The sequence below is a fragment of the Poecilia reticulata genome, chromosome 13 (genome assembly GCF_904066995.2).
Source record: "Poecilia reticulata chromosome 13, P_reticulata-male-v2, whole genome shotgun sequence".
Lineage (NCBI taxonomy): Eukaryota > Metazoa > Chordata > Actinopteri > Cyprinodontiformes > Poeciliidae > Poecilia > Poecilia reticulata.
The window spans coordinates 17124529-17143214 of record NC_088842.1 but is presented as its reverse complement, the minus strand read 5'-3'; the positions used below and the strand labels follow the sequence as shown (position 1 = coordinate 17143214).

Below are 18686 nucleotides of genomic sequence, written 5' to 3'. Positions count from 1 at the left end.
CAGTCTCTTTTCAAATGCATCTAAATTAACTAGTGATTCAAACAGTGAAGGTAGTATAAATCAGAAATTTGATGTTTGTTTTACACCAAATGAATAGAAGAAGCTGTTTAATGTTTTCAAGCATATTCATGGAAACCTGAAAGGCTTTAAAGCAAAACCCATTTTAGAGATCTGGATTGTTTTAAGGTGTGGACCAGCTGCTGAAATCAGCTTTAAGAACCACTCCCCACTTTGTTCATGATATGATCTACGTCAAGTTTGGGATTTTTATTTTGAAACCAAGGCGACAGAAAGTGGAGAGGCACAGGATGTCACTTGAGATTCCCACCGTCTGATGATCTGGACCATTTGAATCAAGTCTGTGCAAATATCTACCAGAACGTTTTACAATATGTTCTCTCCTGATGATCTTAATAGTTTTACCAGACCAAATAATCTGAGCTGAACACCTCAGGGTGATCAAGTCAAACTGCGCAGAAGCAGGAGGAGCCCCAACCAAGAATTATATTAGGCTATTTGTGTACTAAAATCCTTTTTACGGGCAGATTTGACGCTTTCAAAGTTTTAGATTTCATTTAGGCTGTAAACACACCTACATGTATTTTTACATGAAGAATTGTGAGGTCTGCCCACGTTTTTAAAGCAGCCGACCGGTGTGTTTGTTTGCGCCGCTGGTATTTCGCCCTGAGCGATCAGAGGGGCGGTGCTCTTCCTCCTGCTCGTCCTCCTCCTTCTCCTCCCTCAGCGCTCAGAGCGGCTGTCAGGGATGCAGATCAGCTGTGTGAGCTCTCTGGGACTGACAGCATATTTAACCATGAGGAGACCGGCGGGCGTTGAGCAGAAATGCGCGCTGTGCTGACGGTGTGCTCATCCCGCCATGAGCCGCCGACCTCCGGGCGGGACATGAGGGTCTGGGTCCTGGCGGTGACAGCGCTGCTGGCCGCCAACACCGCCCGGGGATCACCGCTGCTCCTGGATGCAGAGGTACTGAACTGAACTCTCACTCACCCGATGACCCGTGTAATGTTGCAATTTGGCTACTGAAAGCAAATTCTCGTTGTATAGGAAAAAAAAAAAAACTTGTTTATGGGAAAAACTTGTACATTTGAAATCTACTTAAGGAGGGGATGGGAATTCACCTCAGAAATCATGAGTTATGATTAACAGAAGAGTGTAATATGATTTTCGTCCTGGAGGAACACCAGGTTGACCATATTTATTTGAAACTACATGTAAAAAAAAAAAAAAAACTTTCAAACGTTGCACAGACTCAAAAATGCAGAAAATTCGAAACTTCAATGGACTAATTTTTGTGACTTGTTGAAGAAATTCAATGTATTTTAACAAAATTTCACGTGGCACAATTATGGTTTGGTACTTTCCTTTGTCTCTTCAGACATAGGACAATTTTTTTCGACTCAACAGGTTTTCTTTAGGATTTAGGTCTGGGAATTGTGGAAAACAGTTGATTTTGTGTGTGACGAACCATTTCTGTTTATTTTACAATTTGGTTTTTATTTTTTTATTTCTTTTCAGTGGAAAGACTAGGTGTCAACCTATAATTAGCTTACTGTCAGAATGCATCAGCTTTTTTTAAATTGAAAATTGTTTGACTCTATCCAGATTTGCATAAGTTTTGGAAGACAAACAGGCCCACAGCATCACAGATCCTTCACTATGCCTAACAGAGAGCATGACGTACTTTCCTACATACTTATTTGTTGCTTTAAATTAGAATGTTGCATTAAATGTCTGGTAAAGTATCAACTCAGAGGGATTTGTGAATGCTACAGCTTTAGTGTCTAGAACAACATCAGAACATGGCATGAAGTTAAAATTCAGACTCCCTTAGAAACATATGTACCAAAGAGCATTGTTGCATGCAACAACTTTTGTTCATGTACAAGATTTCTTGCAAAATTAGCAATATACCAGTAGGTGAATAGACAAATTAATCAATCAATCAAACCATTTATAGCGCCTTTTATGACACAATATTTAGACGCAGGGAATGACATTGATAAACTATAAACACGCACAAAAACTTTATCAAAATTTGTTCATACCCCATGAACGTTTTTCATTTTATGAACCATTGCAATCACAAACATGTTCTCTCGAAATGTTTGATAGACTAGCACAGAAAATGATACCTGGCTTCAAAATAAAAATCTGAAAAGTGTCGACTGCATTTTAATTCATTTCTCTCTACTTTGAAACCCAATGAATAAAATCTGGCTCAAAAGCTGCCTCTAGAAGTCACCAAGTTAGCAAGAAAACCTGCAAAAGTCTGCAAAAGACTCGCGACTGAGTTGCAAGTTCACCTCCCATCAGGACAAATGCCATAAACACAGTCAGAGCTACAACAGAAAAACCGAGACTGAAGCATATACTGGCTGAATGGCTCAAAGTCCAGACCTAAATCCTATTGAGAACCTGTGGCAAGACTTAAAAAATTATATACACAAATGATACCCCTACAGACTTGTTACTTGAATTGCAGCAAAATGCAGATGTGAAAAAGTTGAATACAGACGGATACACTGATATTTGTATATGTATGCATATAAATACAACTTTGCATTATTTACCCAACAGTTGTGCACCAGTTTGTGTTGGTCGATCACAGAAAATCTAATAAAAATCCATTGAAGTTTGTAGTTATAACAAGACAAATAGTAAGTAAATTATACCAATAAAATCATTAAGTCATAAGACACACACTGCTTCTCAGTTTAAACGCACTTCTGCTACAGACAAAGTTTCAGATGTTGCTTTTCATCAACATCAATCTTACGTCCCAGGATTGACGGTGAGTGTAATAAAGTGACATAGCAGATTGATTAATTTGCATCACTCTGCTTATAGACACAGACCTAATCTCACTCTCATCTCTGAGCAAAACCTCCTGACATTTTTGTGTCTCATGTGGAACAAAGAAGCTTTCACACTCCTGGTTTATGTGTCACATTCCCTGATTCTCATTTCCTCCTCCAGCTCCTGTACATCTGTAATCACTGCCGTGGCTGCCGTTGTCTGAACACGAAATCTCCTGCATGCACCTATAGCTATCAAATTATGGTCAATCATAAACCCGCATGCAACATCTGTTGTCTTGTTCCCCCGTGGCGTCATTTGAAACATGTTTCCTTTTGTGTCAAACTCTGGAGCTGCTCTTGAGTTCCATGTTTGGAGGAAATACTTTCCAAATAATACCTCTGGATTTCAGGGACACCTCAGGGGTTTTTAGGTGTACGGGTGGCCCCTTTTATGAAGGTATCAAATAGTATACTGTAGATCAACAACATCAACAACAAAAAAATGTGTGCTGTTTAGGGCTGAAAAACGTATTGCGGTACAAAAGTTTCATATCAATCGATATCAATAATTATTGATTAGTTTTTTTGTTTTAAAATCTGAAACACAGCCGGACTGGTATCATGGCCTTTCCTGTTTTATCCAGTTTTCACTCCATGTCGTTGTTTTGAAGCAATTATGAGAAACGGTGCTCTTAACTGCTGCCGGCAAGTTACTCAACAGGTTGTTGCTAGGTAACCAGAGCAAGAGTGAGTTAGTTGATGACACCAACCGACTTCTCTATATGGCTAGAGACAGGATTGATGCCACTTCAAATCGTGTTTTCTTTGTGAAATATTTAGGCAGCTAAACCATTCCTCTGCCTATGTCTCCCAGAATGCTCTGCTGTTCTGGACTGGAGTCCAGTGAAAGTATTGGATATTCTATCGCACATATTATGTATTGATATCGATCACATGCCTATCAAGTATATTCTTATTGATTTACTTTAAGTAAAAACTAAAAACATCATGAATAATTACAAACATATAATTGGCAAACAGAATAATTGTTTCTGCCGTTGCAGGATTTTCTGGAGAAGTATGGGTATCTTCATCATGAGCATCAGATTCACAATGCAGTTGAAGTGCGATCAGCCGTCAGGTGAGTGACGTTAAAGTTGGGTCTCTTAACGAGTGCAGGAATCAGAGTAGACCTGAGAGTTTGTCATTTCGTTGGAGCCTCTGCTCGTGTTCGGCGCTCCTCATCAGGGTGAGGGTTAGCCTGGAGTGGGGGACCGGCCTCAGGGCTGTACGACACCACAGGGCCATAAAACACTCCCCCCCCCCCCCCCCCCCCCCCCCCCCCCATGTCTGCACTGGAATCATGTCCCGAACTCTCTCTGATCCATTCAGGAATGTTACAAACCTCTCTGTGCTGCTAACCGAGAGCAGAGTAGAAAGCTTTGCCCACCACGACAGCTAAGATAGATTTGCTTTGTGACTTGCACACTGATGGGCCTCCTGATTGCATTTCCAACACTGAGAAGTGGTTTCCTCTCTCTGCAGAGAGTACCAGTGGCTCTCCCGTCTCCCCATCACAGGGCAACTTGACAGCGCCACCCTGAGGCAGATGTCAGAGCCCCGCTGTGGGGTGTCAGACGAGGGCAGCCAGCAGGTCTGGGCCCAGAGGGTGAATGTCATCTTTACTGGGAAAAGACAACTGCAGCACCGCAGGAGGCGCTCTGCAAACCAAGGTAATTCGTGAAACCTTCAGACCTTCGAGATGTGACGCTGGTGAAGAATTAGACGCATGTTTATGTAGAATATCTGAGAAGATAAAGAGCTGTTTTCTGGAGGTGTTGTGTGAGTGTGTGTGTCCTTTTTTGGTCTTAAACAGACCAACAGTTAACTGGGAGGTCCCACCTTAATAAAGCACCAAGCAGAGCTGAGGGTTGTAAATAAAGACATTGTGCTGGAATGTCTGATACCGACTGAAAAGCTTCTGGCGTTTAGCAGCGATCATGCCACTTCAGATGATTTGTTGTTTGTAAAATATTTTCAGCAAAACACAGCAGTTATTCACTTAATGCTAATATTCATCTTAATCTGTCAAACTTTTCTTTTAAACTATATGCTCAATTGAGGTCTCAAAACAAGATAAGACCGGGACAAGAAAGGACCTGAAAAATTGTTTCATGCTGTTGAAAGTGCTGCAACATCTCCTGACTCTCATGATAACTGATTTGATTAAAAAAAAAGTGTTTAGCAGTGAAGATTGTGCATAGAGTTTAGCAACTTTTTTTTAAATAGAATTTGAATGTTTCATCAAATATTACACATAAGTAATTTTCACAGATTTGTTAAGACAACAGATCTGATTCTGTCACAACCATCAAAGCTTGTTCTTAACTTCAAATCTGCAACATGGAACTCTTCAGAAAAAAAAAGTGAAACCCTGCTTTTATTTACATTTAATCTGCTGTCTCACCTTGTTTTGGAAACAGAGTTGTTCAGCCATTTTCTCTATCCTGGGAAAGTCTAAAGATTGCTTCCTTCAAGGAGTCATTAACCCTGTTTGATCAGTGTTTCTGTGATTTTTGAGAAATGCAAGGTTTTTCAAACAGCAGCAGTACATTCTTAGTTCCAGGGTGAAATACCTCCAGTAATATCTTTGCTTAATTTTCCTTAGCAAGTTGCACATCGACAACTTACACGTTTTTACCTTCAGAGCCGTTCTGGTAAAAGTCTGCTTGTGTGTGGGATCTCTCTTCTTTTCAGTAAGGGTGAAGTTAATTTGAAACAGTTGCTTTCTGGCAAAGACCGGACTTTCAGTATTTTATTTGCTTTAAGCAGGGTCAAAGGGGATACTTTGGGAAAGTTATTCCAAAAGCTGAATTCATCCATTTAGACATCTAAATGTTCATTTTGTTGCATCTACAGATGAAAGGAAAATGAATGATAATGTTAACGGGGGAGACCAATAACCTGAAAACAACTAAAACACCAGACCACTATCAACATTTTCTTCATCACTGACATAAAGGCTGATATCAGTGAACCATTATGTCAGGTTCACTTACATAAAGGTTCACTTCCTCTGAAATTGACGCTTTCAAGTTCCATGCAAGTTCGCAGCCTTCCACACGGATGAGAAAAAAATGTTTTCTGAAGGAAGATTTTATGGGCAGACGAGATAAATATGCAGCTAAAATACAAAAAAAATGTGTGTTTGGATGAGTCAAGCTGAGACTTTCAGTCCAAAGTGGTGCAGTATCATGCACTGCCTTGCATGATACTGCATGGTAGTGGCAGTATCATGCTGCAACGCTAGCAGTGGGACTGCTGCATTGCTTGAACAGATGGGAGAATAAAGATGGAGGACTACCTATAACTTCACCTCGAATGAACCGCAACTGGAAAACAATTCCAAACACACGTTAAGCCGGCTTTGAGGTGGATATAATGAAAGACTAACATTTTGCTTCAAGGTCGGCACCAACCTCAACTCAAATGTTGGGCTGCGATTAAAAGTCTGTCAAGAAACCACCTAATTTAAATAACCTCCACCAGTAATGACAAGAGGAGTCGCTAAATGATCCCAGAAGCTTGTTGTTGTCCACATTGTGTGTTTTGGTTAAATTGCACCTTTGAACGGGGCATTTATCCACTAATTACTGGGAGTGAATATGAATACCTGAGCCATAACTGCTGACAGTAATCCCTGCCTTGTTTGGAATACACAAAATCCACAATAAATATAAACTTCTGCACACATTATTTTAGGAATGACTGAAGGTTTTTTCCGTTTCACAGTGGTTCCGCGCTGCAGAGAGCATTTCAAATGTGTCTTTAAAAGCCCCAGGTTAATTGTACATTATTCTGTATGATGAGTGGATGAACGCTCCTCACTGATATTGTAAGCTGCGCTCTCTAACTGCCTTCTCTCTCTGTGACCAATGACAGATTATCACAATTTCCTGCTGCTGTGTTTATCGATGTCTAAAGAGTGCAGCCGAGCTCTGCCAAACTTCTTCTTTTTTTTTTTTTTTTTAGTAATTGAGCTCAGGCTCTCCCACTCTCTCAGTTTGGGGTGATTTAGAGAAAATCTCCATGTGGTAGTAAAGGGTGTAATTTATTTCCAGCTGATGCAAAATGCGATAGCTGAACACAAACTCAAGAAATAACTGCTGCAGTTTTATTCTCAGGCTCCCCCACTCACTATCTGGCTCAATCTGTAGCTGGAGAAGGTCTGTCTGTGAATTCAAATTTTCAGCATCCCAGAAGCAAAACGTCACTTTCTAACCTACGTCCCTCTCTGGCTGCTCGCGCCTCCGTCCCGATGAGGTGCAAAGCCTCTGCATACCTCCGTGTCCCTGGTAGCGTTAGTTAATGTTTGGGGAATGCAGTCGCTGCAGTGGCAGCCGATGTTTGCTGCTGCTTCTTCATGTCAGTACCTGAAGTGTTCCCTCTGGTAAACACGTCCATAACTCAGAGACTGGATTGTGTTGTTTGCTAAACTGGTCGCCCATCAGAGGGCCCACATCATACAGGTGGAATAGGCTCGTATCTCGCGCTGTTTTGGACGCCATCAAAGTGTTTCTGTTTTAGCCTGAGACATAATGCATCGCAGATTCCTTCACACCTTCAGGTTAAACCTCTCAGAGACAGCGTTTTTATTCACTGATCTTGGCTTACGCTAAGAGTCAAGATCATCATCATGCAGTATCACAATAGAAATGTCATATTGCACGGTGAGAAATGTATATAAAAAAACAGGCCAGCGTTTCCGCAGAGTGATATGGTTACAATTAAAGCCCTGAATTATGAGATTCAATATGTAATAAATGTGTATCATTAGAGAACTGATAACAGAGTCTGCAGTTCAAATATGAGGGCATAGGGTGAAAATTCCTATGTTGATTTGTCCATTGAGAATAAGGAAGTCCATGGCACTTATGACTAAATTATTATAAAAATCAGTTCTGACAGCATTCAAGATTTGTATTCTTACTCGGATGAAATTTATGCTCTGGTCGTTATGACAGTTTCACTCTGATGTATATTTAAATCCTATTCATCTCAGTAACTGATTTGATGGTAAAAAAAAAAAGTGAATGGAAGCAGCTAAAAGTCTCACTTTTTGCAAAAAATTTGTTTAAATAATGGAGTTTTTGAAGACACCATTTTTCACAGCTTGAGCCAGAAAGATAAGTCTGTGTACTGCTTGTTTGTGACTCAAAAATACTATAATATATGTTATCAAAGAGCAATTTTTTTGGAGAACACTTGATCCTAATCTTAGAAAATTAAACTTTCTGATTTAAGGTTTTTTATAAGCCTCTGAACATGGTGCCTTTTCACACTCTCACTTTGTCTGCACGATATGTCTGCAAACATGTACAACTATGGGAAATAATCACATATATACTGTTGATGACAAAAATACCAAGAAAATACATTTGCTTTTGGTATTTGAAGTCGATATTTGAACAAGAAGGATGTGTCTTCTGCTGCAGACACTGTCAGATGAAGCTGACCGCTGCATTAACACTAAGATGAGGCGGATCCTCTCTGCTGGTGTGATCTTGTCAAGAAGGAACATGGCTGCTGGCTCCGAGCTTCCAGGAAATTAAAGAGCCAACCTCAGCCTGAGGAATGTTGAATATTTACAGAACTCACATTCCACCTGGCTTACGAGCGATGAAAGCACAGTAGGTGTGTGTATGTTATTCAGAGGTGTGTCCTTAACGATGTGGACTGAACGATATGTAGTCCTGTGCAAAAGTCCCGGGTCATCCCTTTATATTTCACTATCAAATAGGTATCGTGTTTTGCGTTGATTATATCAGCGGTAATAAATGCATATTTTGATCATTCTGTTTTCTCGTCTGTTAAGATGACCCCTCCAGCACTTGTGAGCGTCTCCTGCAGCAGGACTCCATCTAACTGGACAAATCTATTAACGACAAGAAACTTGGTTTATCAAATGTTGCATTAAAAAGCAAATGTTTTCAGCACAACCGTCAAATGTGCACAAAAAGGGATAAAAATCGGGTAACATGAAGACTCCAGCTACACTTTAGAAACAACTTTTTGTCATTTTTTTGCCTAAATACGCAACGGTCTCTTACTGAAGTGTTGCTGGAGTTCTCACATTTGATCAACTCTCGGTGCCCAGACAAAACACCCTCCTGATGTGACCTCGGAGTCGTAACAGTTTGGCCTTGCAGTCAGAGAAATCTTGTTTCTTAACGCTGCTTGCAAGCCAAACTCCCTCTGCTCCATCACAATAACAACAATAACTTCAGCTATCGGACGATCTCGCTCCCTTCTGCACCTCAGCCATAGGGGGCACCGTGGTAATTGCTTCCATAAGGGAAGTCTTGGAATGTTTTGTGTGTCGGACTTCCTGGCTCGTCCAAAGTTCTCGGGGGACCCGTTGTGCTGTGGAGGTCTGGGATGGTGAGGAGTCCAAGCTCAGGATGCAGGCCGGCACATGCCGCCTGGCTGCAGCCTGAATGCAAGTCGCTCTTTTGAGAGCTTAGAAAAGAGACTGAAAATGTGGAGTTTTTCCTCTTTGAACGTCTTTTACTGGAGAACACGTGGGCCACAATAGCACCTCTAAAGAAACAATTCCCTTCTTTTAACATCTAGCATCACTTTTACAGACCTGTCCCTGGGTACTTCCCAGTTCTCCTATTGAATAGTTTTAAGACTCAAAATATCTGCAATCCAAAACATGTTGCAGTCATGTTGCTGCTAAGACTCAAGCCTCTGTTTGTGTGTTTACTCACAAGGAAACACAAACTGATGTCACTGCCAAACCCATGCCTTAATGGCTCTAGATATCCAGATATTTTCCAGTCTCCGGGGTGTTGTTTGGGCCTCTCTGTAATTTGCAGAGTGCAATACTCATTTAACTCTTGCTGGTCACCTGCATCCCCTTTCTGCTGCGCATTGTTTCAGAAAATGTGCAAATGACATTAAATGTGGCTCAAACAAAGCTTTCTGCAGGGCTTAGGACTCTGTTTGCATAAGCCATAGTTTCCCACCTGCATTTAAACATATTTTGACAAGCGTAAACATGCGTGATTCAGGATGCCAATTCATAGACAAACTACCGCTTCAGGAAGTGTGTGCGAATCCTTAATGCCTGCTACGATCAGAAGTGCAAATTTGCAGCATATTTAATTGAAACTGCCTTTTGTTCAGTTCGCCTTGCTGCAGGGTTTACATGCTGTTACATTCAGGTGATGTCTCACTCTCTGACTTTCCGCTGAAAGCTTTGTTACAGTGTTGATTGGATTTAACAAAAAAAAAACTCCCAATAGGATAATCTTGGGACTGTGGGGTGAAATGCATGATGCAGGTATTAAAGGGTTAACCGTACTGTGTTGGGCCTTCTTCGACCTTCAGAGCTGCCTTAGGTCTTCGAGGCAGAGATTCAACAAAGCGTCAGAAACATTGTTTGCAGTTTTGGTGCAGATTGATCTCATTCTTAAATTCCTCATTCTGATGCTTGGCTCAAACCTTAGCAAGCTGACTCCTCCACATCCAGATGCCGCAACGCGGCGAGTTGCCGCCACCTGTTTGACTGATCTCCTATTTCTGGTTAACAAGCCGTTGAACAGGTGCAACGGCTTGTTAACCAGTCTGTGAAGATGCTTCCCTCCTTCCGCTGAGTAAACCAGCAGCTGCATCTCCTGAAACACTCATGTTACCTAATGAGTGTTTGCTCTTGTATCGGCTCTGACTCCGCACGGCTACGTCGTGTAATTGTGTGGACGCAACAGATTAGACGACAAGCAAATTAAAGATTGGTTTCGTTTCACCCCGTATTTTTCTGTCACTGAACAAATGCGAGAAGCCAGCGACACGTGTAATTAAGTCCAAGCGCAGAAACCGCAGACTCGCGTTGAGGTCAAACGTTCGGTCGAGCCAGGACTTTGATCGTTGGCTCAGCTGGAAGCTGACATGGGCGACACGTCCTGTGATTTTCACACAGCCTGTTTATCTTCAAGTAGGAGCCTGACAAATGAATGTTTAATTGAAGACATGAACTACAGCAGGCGGCCACCGTCAGGGAACCTCCAGGAAACGTTTCCTGAAAATTCACACTGGATTGTTGTACGACAGAGAAACTTTGGGAGGGGAGGAAAGCCCTTAAGGAAAAGAACTTTCACAATCCTTGAATATGTCCGTAACATTATTATAAATATGTTAAAACCTGTGAATGTATTAAGGCTTCAATAGAACATGGCTAATATAACTTTATAAGAATAAGAAAACATGTATAAAGAGTCGCTTTCCAAATTCTGTTAATTGTGTTGTAGAGAGTGAGACAAAGTCCAGATAAATAAAGGAATTCAATCAGTTTGCATAAAAGAAGGTAAACTAAAATAAATGAACATTTTCCCTAGGAAATTATCTGTATTAGTTTAAGTCAGTGATTATTTGTATAATATTTGTTTTGTATTCTGGTGATTTTTCTATATTATAACATGTTTGTTTCACTCAGTAGATCACTTACTAAGTGAAACAGTAAGCGCAGTTAGATGCAGATTTTTTTTTTTTTACTTTTATTTTTTTACCAATTGACATATTCCAGAAAGTCCTTTCCATTAAAAAGGACTAAACCTACAATAATTTGGCATAGAGCCAGAAGAAAGTGATATTTCCATTAATGTCAAAACAGTCCTGGGGGAAAATAAGTACACCATACCTGCCTAAACTGCATTTAAGAGAAAATGAAGCAGCCACGCACTGTTAATCAAAGGCATCTGATTAGATGATCATCAGCAAATTTGACTGGCTCTGTGAACCTTTTGGCTGTCTGCTGTTCTAAAGCCTGCATGTGTCAAGAGGGAAATACACCAGGATTGAGCTTTAAAAGGCAATTTCACATGAATCTGGAAAGAGTTGTAAGGCTATTTCCAAACTACTGAATCCCACTCATCGTCCAGTCACAATGATATTACAGTAATTTCCTCTCAGGAGAGAAAATATTTTGGCACAGTAAACTGGAAAGCCAGCTGGTGGAATAGTAATACAAGTGCTAGGTCTCACTTAGCATTTAACTCCTTTCAGACTATTCATCTCCATCACCACGGTAACGTACGCATACCACTAGAGCTGGTTGATGTATTTTCAATTGCATTTTCAATAATAATGACATTGACATCATTTTGCCAAATTATGTTTAACATGACTGCCTGCATCAATCCATCATTTGCATCTGTCTGTTGCTTGTTTTTCAGCTGAGAAGTGGTACAAACGACAGCTGACCTACCAGATAGTGAACTGGCCGCGCCACCTGTCTCTGGGCTCCGTCCGGCTGGCCGTGCGAACTGCTTTCCAGCTTTGGAGTAACGTGTCTGACCTGGTGTTCCGGGAGGCCCCCAAGGGCCCCGCAGACATTCGGCTGGCTTTTTATGAGGGGGACCACAACGACGGGGCCAGTAATGCCTTTGACGGACCAGGTCGGAGTCACAGCCTGAACAAAACAAATATGGCACTTTGATTTCAAATTTACTGTTATTATGTTATCTATCTATCTATCTATCTATCTATCTATCTATCTATCTATCTATCTATCTATCTATCTATCTATCTATCTATCTATCTATCTATCTATCTATCTATCTATCTATCTATCTATCTATCTATCTATCTATCTATCTATCTATCTATCTATCTATCTATCTATCTATCTATCTATCTATCTATCTATCTATCTATCTATCTATCTATCTATCTATCTATCTATCTATCTATCTATCTATCTATCTATCTATCTATCTATCTGAGTAGAATAATTTTTTAAAGCTGTAAATAATCTGCATGTGTGCCTATGCATTAAAGAAGACAGACTATTTACGTTACATGAACAGTAGATGATATCCGTGATGTAAACACTTATTGAGTTCGGTGGGAGTAGGGATGGTTATAGAGTCTAACAGCTGCTGGGAGGATTACAGTTAATGTCAGCAGTATCTGCAGACGATGCATGATTGGAGAGTAGTAGGAAAAAGTACCAGAGTAAGGAAACTATGTCGTTATGCTCAGGATAATCCAAGGAAGTCCAGTGCAGGTTAATTGGTCTCTCTAAATCATACGTTGATATGTGTGTGTTTGCATGCGTGTGTGTTTGTGTGTCTGTGTGTGAAAAATCTCACTTTGAAGAAAATTAAGTTTCCATTTATTAGAACAGCAAACACAGAAGAAGCTGCAAATTAAAAATAAATTAAAATATCAAGCCTATTGTTCCCTTGTTTATCTTAAGCTAATTGTACGATAACAGTTTGCAGCACCGGTCAGACACGAACCGGTCTGTGCCGGTGCAGCAGTCAGCTGTAACGTGGTAAATATGCAACCGTCTCATGTCTGACATTCAGGTGGGACGTTGGCTCACGCCTTCCTGCCTCGCAGAGGGGAAGCCCACTTCGACATGGCGGAGAGATGGACGCTGAATGGACACAAGGGCCACAACTTGTTCATGGTGACCGCCCATGAGATCGGACACACTCTGGGCCTGGAGCACTCCCCCGTGCGGCACGCTCTGATGTCGCCGTACTACAGGAAGCTGGGCCGTCGCCTGGTCCTCAGCTGGGACGACATCCTTGCAGTGCAGCAGCTGTACGGTGAGAACATGTTCGCTCTGTGACGCGACGGTGGGCTGGGCGCGGATTTAATGTCCGAATGACAAATCTGTCTGGCTTCAAGGACATAACAAAGGATGGAACCCATATGTTATGAAAGCAGACTGTCTTTGAGAAGACCCTGGTGTAAAATAATCCTTTTGTAATGCCACTCATTACATCAGGATCAGACCGGGCAAGAAAAGGTCAGACAGCGACTGGCTGCATACAGAAGTCAGAGGTTTACGTACATTCATTCTAGATGTAAATGTCCTTTTTTGGGGTTTTTTGTTCAGAGAGGAATGACTGTACACTATAAATCCTTACAATGACTGTATGCTGTACAGTAATGGTACAAAAGTTTGAATTTAGTGTGTGTTTTCACTACATTTATACACACATACATATATTCCAAAATAAGTAGATAAATAATATATGACAAATGTCTCCTAGCAATAAAAACAAGCTCTTTGTGTATCCATGGATACAGAAAGGGTCCACTTTTTGCAGACAAATTGCTGGAATTTATTATAAAGTTGTTTGGTTTTAAAGGGATCTTAAAGGAGCTCCTTTAAAACCTTAATGTAAAAACCTTGAAGCACTTTAAGCTGCATTGTTGCTGAAAAAGTGCTATATAAATAAAGCTTCTTCTTCTTCTACTTAAACTGGATGGTTGAAACTTGGACACAACTTGGTGTTTCATCATCAACGATCCCAGTGACAACGATCCCAACTTTACGCACAGCAATATACTTGAGCTTAAGTTAGACTTAAAGTTCAACTTTGGGCGCACTCTTTTGTGTTTTCAGATATTATCGAAGCCGCACGTTGTATTGTGACTCCGTAATGTGGATACAGTGAGGAGCCAATCAGGTGTGAGCCGAAGCGGCATATTTACGGCACTTCACTTTGGGCTTGTTTTTGCAAACGGGTTGAAAATGAGAAATGGTCGAAATTTGACTTTTGTTTGGCTCATGGTGATTAAGTGTACACATTCAGAGCCTTTGTGTAATCAACCTCACAGCTTCGATGCTTCAACCGAGAGGCCTGATGCGAAGAGCAGAGGACTTTCTGCAGTCTGCAAGTTTCTCTGAATTCCTGGCAAACATGGGAACAGCTTCTAATCCAAACCACAACATCCCCTCTCTGTGCTGAGTTTATCTTCGTAGCAGGATGGGGTTCGCTCTCTGACCTCTCTTACACAGATTTAATGCTGCGAGCTTCATGTAACACACTCAGAGGCCTGTTTGTGTCTCTGGGAGTTTCTGTCAGCTCTGTTGTGATAGACGGCGGCTGTAGGAGCATCTCCTCATGACTGTGCGTGTGTCTGTACAACAGTTTCTTTTTTTTTTTTTTTGTTTCCAGGGAGTGTGCTGTAACTCCTGGCATGCGCAACGGCAGGTTTCCACATGCGTCGTTCTGCATTGTTGTTTCTTTTCCACCTTCTTGGAAAATGGATTCGCTGCAACATTTGGGGGGGAAAAAAACAAGAACACATCATCGCGTCTTTTCGCACCAAACACAGTTCCTTGGTCGCTTCCGTGATCAGGCGCTGCTCTTGAATCCGTGAGATCTTTCTCTGCTTTGAGCCTCAGGTGCACAGCAGCTGCACTCTGCAGGAATGCCTTCGTGCCTGCAGGACAAGTCTCACAATCATTTGTGTAATGCAGCTCTGAACTTGAGACTGGGCTCAGGAGAAGCTCGCAGGCAGGCAGGCAGGCAGGCAGGCAGGCCAGCCGTCTCTGGATGCCTCCCTTCCTACTTATCTGAGAAGTCCCATCTGCTTGGCCTCTGGACACATTTTGTTCTCAGCTTCTCGAATTAGATTCAGAAGCGTCCCTCGCCCAATCTTATTCAAAAATCAGCAAAATACAGTGACTAGTCCTTACAATTTTGCTGTCTCTTTGCTTCCTAATAAGTTTTATTGTTTGCCACTCAGGTGTAGCTTAGCAAACTGCAGCTGGATTTCCCTCCACCCCACACACACACGCACACACTCGTCTGTGCGTAATTTCTACCCTGTGGCTGTAATTTCTGCAGCTGCTCCCACGTAAATGTCAAGCAGCTTCTCACACGGATACAGGCAGGACTGCTGGCGCTGCAGAAAAACCTTCAGCCAGATGTAATCGTGTTTGCGAGATAACCTTTCCTGCTGCTCTGACTCGCTGCTGTCCTGCAGATCCAGGAGAAGCATGTTTATGGCAGAATGAATCAGTCAGCATTGATAAGGTCTCCTTAACCTGGAATACGATGAATAAATTGTTGCTTTGAACATATTTTGTTAAAATAGGACTATAAAAATGTTGATGGGGCCTCTCATTAGAAATAACTTATGTTCGTAGTTAATAAAAGACTCATCTAGTTCTTACAGGTGCCCATAATTGTAAAGTTATTCAGTCTCTTGTCTGTTCAGATTTGAAATGATTCTGTTCGGGGCTCAGAAACAGTAAGATAACCCATGGTCAGTGAACACATCATGCAACTGTATCCAGTTAACTGTAAACGCTGGCTGTGTCTTCTCATGGCGCAACATTCTTCAAGAGTTCGGAAACTTCCTCAACAATTTGATATACATCTTGACATCCAAACATCTAAAACAAAGAGTACATTTTTGGGGGAGGATAATAAACTGTTTGGAAAATGATTTCACCGGGAAAGTTTTTTAAAACATTTGGTCTACGAGAGCGTTCCAGCCCTTATCCTGCCATCCATTGTGGTGTGTATTTATCTATTTTTCCTGTAGTCTTCCTCCAGCTCATTGGGATGCTGATCTTATCCGAGTCTCACGCAAATATTTGCCCAGCTCTTTGCCGACAAAATGACTATAATCAAGCTCAAGCAGCCATTGCTTACTTGTGGTCTTGTTCTGTTCGTTTTGTTCCTAATGCCTTCATTTGCAGGCATGCGTCTATTATAAAGTGCTAAAGCCTAAAGATCCGTGGATGGACGACCTTTCAGTGTTTGTTCAGGATTCCACTGGGTGCGTTATCTAAAGTCTTGTGTTTGTTTCCTGCGCTGCACCGACGTGATCCATCGGTTTACATCGACTTCACCACATCCTGTAAGGGACAATTTAAATGTTAGCATTCTCCTAGTCTCCCACTTGGATTTACTGCATGTTTAATCTCCCATAGCGTCTGATTTATAAAAACCCTTTTAATTGCGTCCAACACAGAGGGGAAATGAGACAAACCCAAGGAGTCCTGAGAATTTATTTCAGCGCAGTCATTAAAGTGGCATCAGGCGGATTCCTCCGGTCCTGTCTGACGCCTTCACTTTGACCGACGGGTGGCTTTGCTTCTGCTTTCAGGGAAACCGTTGGGTAATCGCCCGGTCAGGTTGCCCGGACAGGTATTACACGCCGCGTTGCAGGAGTGGGAGTTCACCGAGCTCCAGAACCAGAACCCAGGACTGCCTCTGTACTGCCAGGGGATCTTTGATGCCATCACTGTGGGTGAGGTCCAGATGACATATTGTGCAAAACGGTACTGGATTTATTTATTTATTTTTTTGTGTCTGTTTTAATGTAAAATGCTTTATTTCTTGCCGTTATGTGCGTCTAGATGAGAAGCAGACGGTGCTGGTGTTCCGGGGCAGCCGGTTCTGGACGGTGTCGCCCGAAGGCAGCGTGAGCGACCCGCTCCTCCTCCGCCAGCGCTGGCCTGGCCTCCCTCGGGCGATAGAAGCTGCTGCCTTTTCCCCTCTGGACTCCAAGTGGTATTTTTTCAAAGGTGCCGCTTCACTGAGCTCATTAATTGGACCCAGGCTTCACCTAACCCGCTGACTGCCACCACATATGTAGTGACACACGTCCCAAAAATAGACTCCGATGGGGTCATTTATGTAGTGAAACGCTATTTAAAGAGCATGCTGCTCTGGAGCTTCAGCCGCGGATTTTAATTAGCGTCTTCTTTGTGCTGAAGGCTAATGAATCGTTTGAAGCTCCATAAGTGTCCCGCAGCGTGCCAAACACGTGTCTCATCAGTGTCTTCTCATCTGCTGCATGCAAATAGGTTTTCTATTAGCAACTAAAGCTCTCTTAAAGTCTAATTCAAGCTCGTATGTGGTACATTGTATTTCTGTTTAATACCGTACGCCAAGCAGCCTCCGTGGCCAGAAGTCTAGTTGGTGCCTTGTAAAAGCGGTCATACTCCACCAACCTTTGAGTATCAGGATATTTCATTGGGATTTTGGGTGAGGGGCCAAAACTAAGAAGCACAAAATCTTTTCAGAAATAAAAATCTGAAGAGCATTTTTATTAAAATGTTTTCTGTATCCCCCTAAGACTTGTAGCTAACAATTAATTTGAGAGATTTGGTCAGCAGAATCTTCCTCCTGATATTTGCTTCTTTTATTAATAATCTCCTCTCTCAGCACGTCATGTTTAGGTGGACGGCTCTGTTTTCAGATGGTGAATCGAACATTGCACTGAGCTATTCAAAGTTTGGTCTATTGCTTACTAACCTTAACCTGTTTTTACATTTTCTCCCTGACCTTTCTGCTGTGCGCATTTGAGCTCCACATTTTTTGGTTCACTAATGTAAGCAAACATTACACAGTCTGCGTGAGTAGACCTGCTAACTAATTAGTTGACTTCTGAGGCCAGGTCGTTGTATTACATTTTATTTAGGTGTATCAGAGAACATGGGACAAATAAAAAAATGCACACCACACTTTTAAGATTTTCTTTTGTGACATAATGACAAAAAAAAAACAAAACATCTCACCATCATGAACTTAGTGTGTTTTCTCCTGCAGGGAAGCGGATGTGGCGTTACACAGGCACTGTGCTGGACCCGGGGTTCCCCATGCAGAACAAGGTTCTGGGTCTGCCTCGCCGCCTGGACTGTGCTTTTTACTACACCCCTCTGGGTCACATGGTGCTCTTCAAGGGCTCCCGCTACTTTGTGCTCAACCTTAAAACTCTTCGCCAGGAGCCCTACTATCCCCGCCGGCTGACAGACTGGACCGGCCTGCCGCAGGGCACCAACGGGGCGCTGACCCGTCCAGACGGCCGACTTTACCTGTTCAAAAATCAGCGGTTCTGGAGGTTCGACCCCGTGAAGGTGCGGGTCACCAGAGAGGGCCTGTGGGCTAAGGATTTAAACTGGACTGGCTGCAGCAATATACCTCGGAGTAATAATATTTTTTGACCACCAGGGGGAGCTGCAAAATTAAAAGTGCAATTTATTCACATAGAGGAAGGGTCCTGCACTTTTTTGAACAATAGCCCTTATGTTGGCACTAGATC

At 42.1% G+C, this 18686-nt stretch overlaps 1 protein-coding gene and 1 long non-coding RNA gene across 2 annotated transcripts in view; one reads left to right on the top strand and one right to left on the bottom strand.

Moving 5' to 3' along the window:
- The window catches only part of LOC145554510 (uncharacterized), a 35832-nt gene extending 23655 nt beyond the window's left edge, over positions 1 to 12177 (bottom strand). The window contains exon 1 of the long non-coding RNA XR_014090471.1: positions 12088 to 12177. This is a non-coding gene — a long non-coding RNA (uncharacterized LOC145554510). The remainder of the gene's footprint in view (positions 1 to 12087) is intronic.
- mmp28 (matrix metallopeptidase 28) lies at positions 44 to 18629 on the top strand. Its single transcript, XM_008425443.3, has 8 exons — positions 44 to 984; positions 3884 to 3960; positions 4365 to 4552; positions 12056 to 12277; positions 13193 to 13438; positions 16746 to 16889; positions 16999 to 17166; positions 18194 to 18629. Exons 1-8 carry the CDS (start codon positions 844 to 846, stop codon positions 18586 to 18588), a joined length of 1581 nt encoding a protein of 526 aa, XP_008423665.1. The 5' UTR covers positions 44 to 843; the 3' UTR covers positions 18589 to 18629.
- The last annotated feature ends 57 nt before the right edge of the window (positions 18630 to 18686 follow it).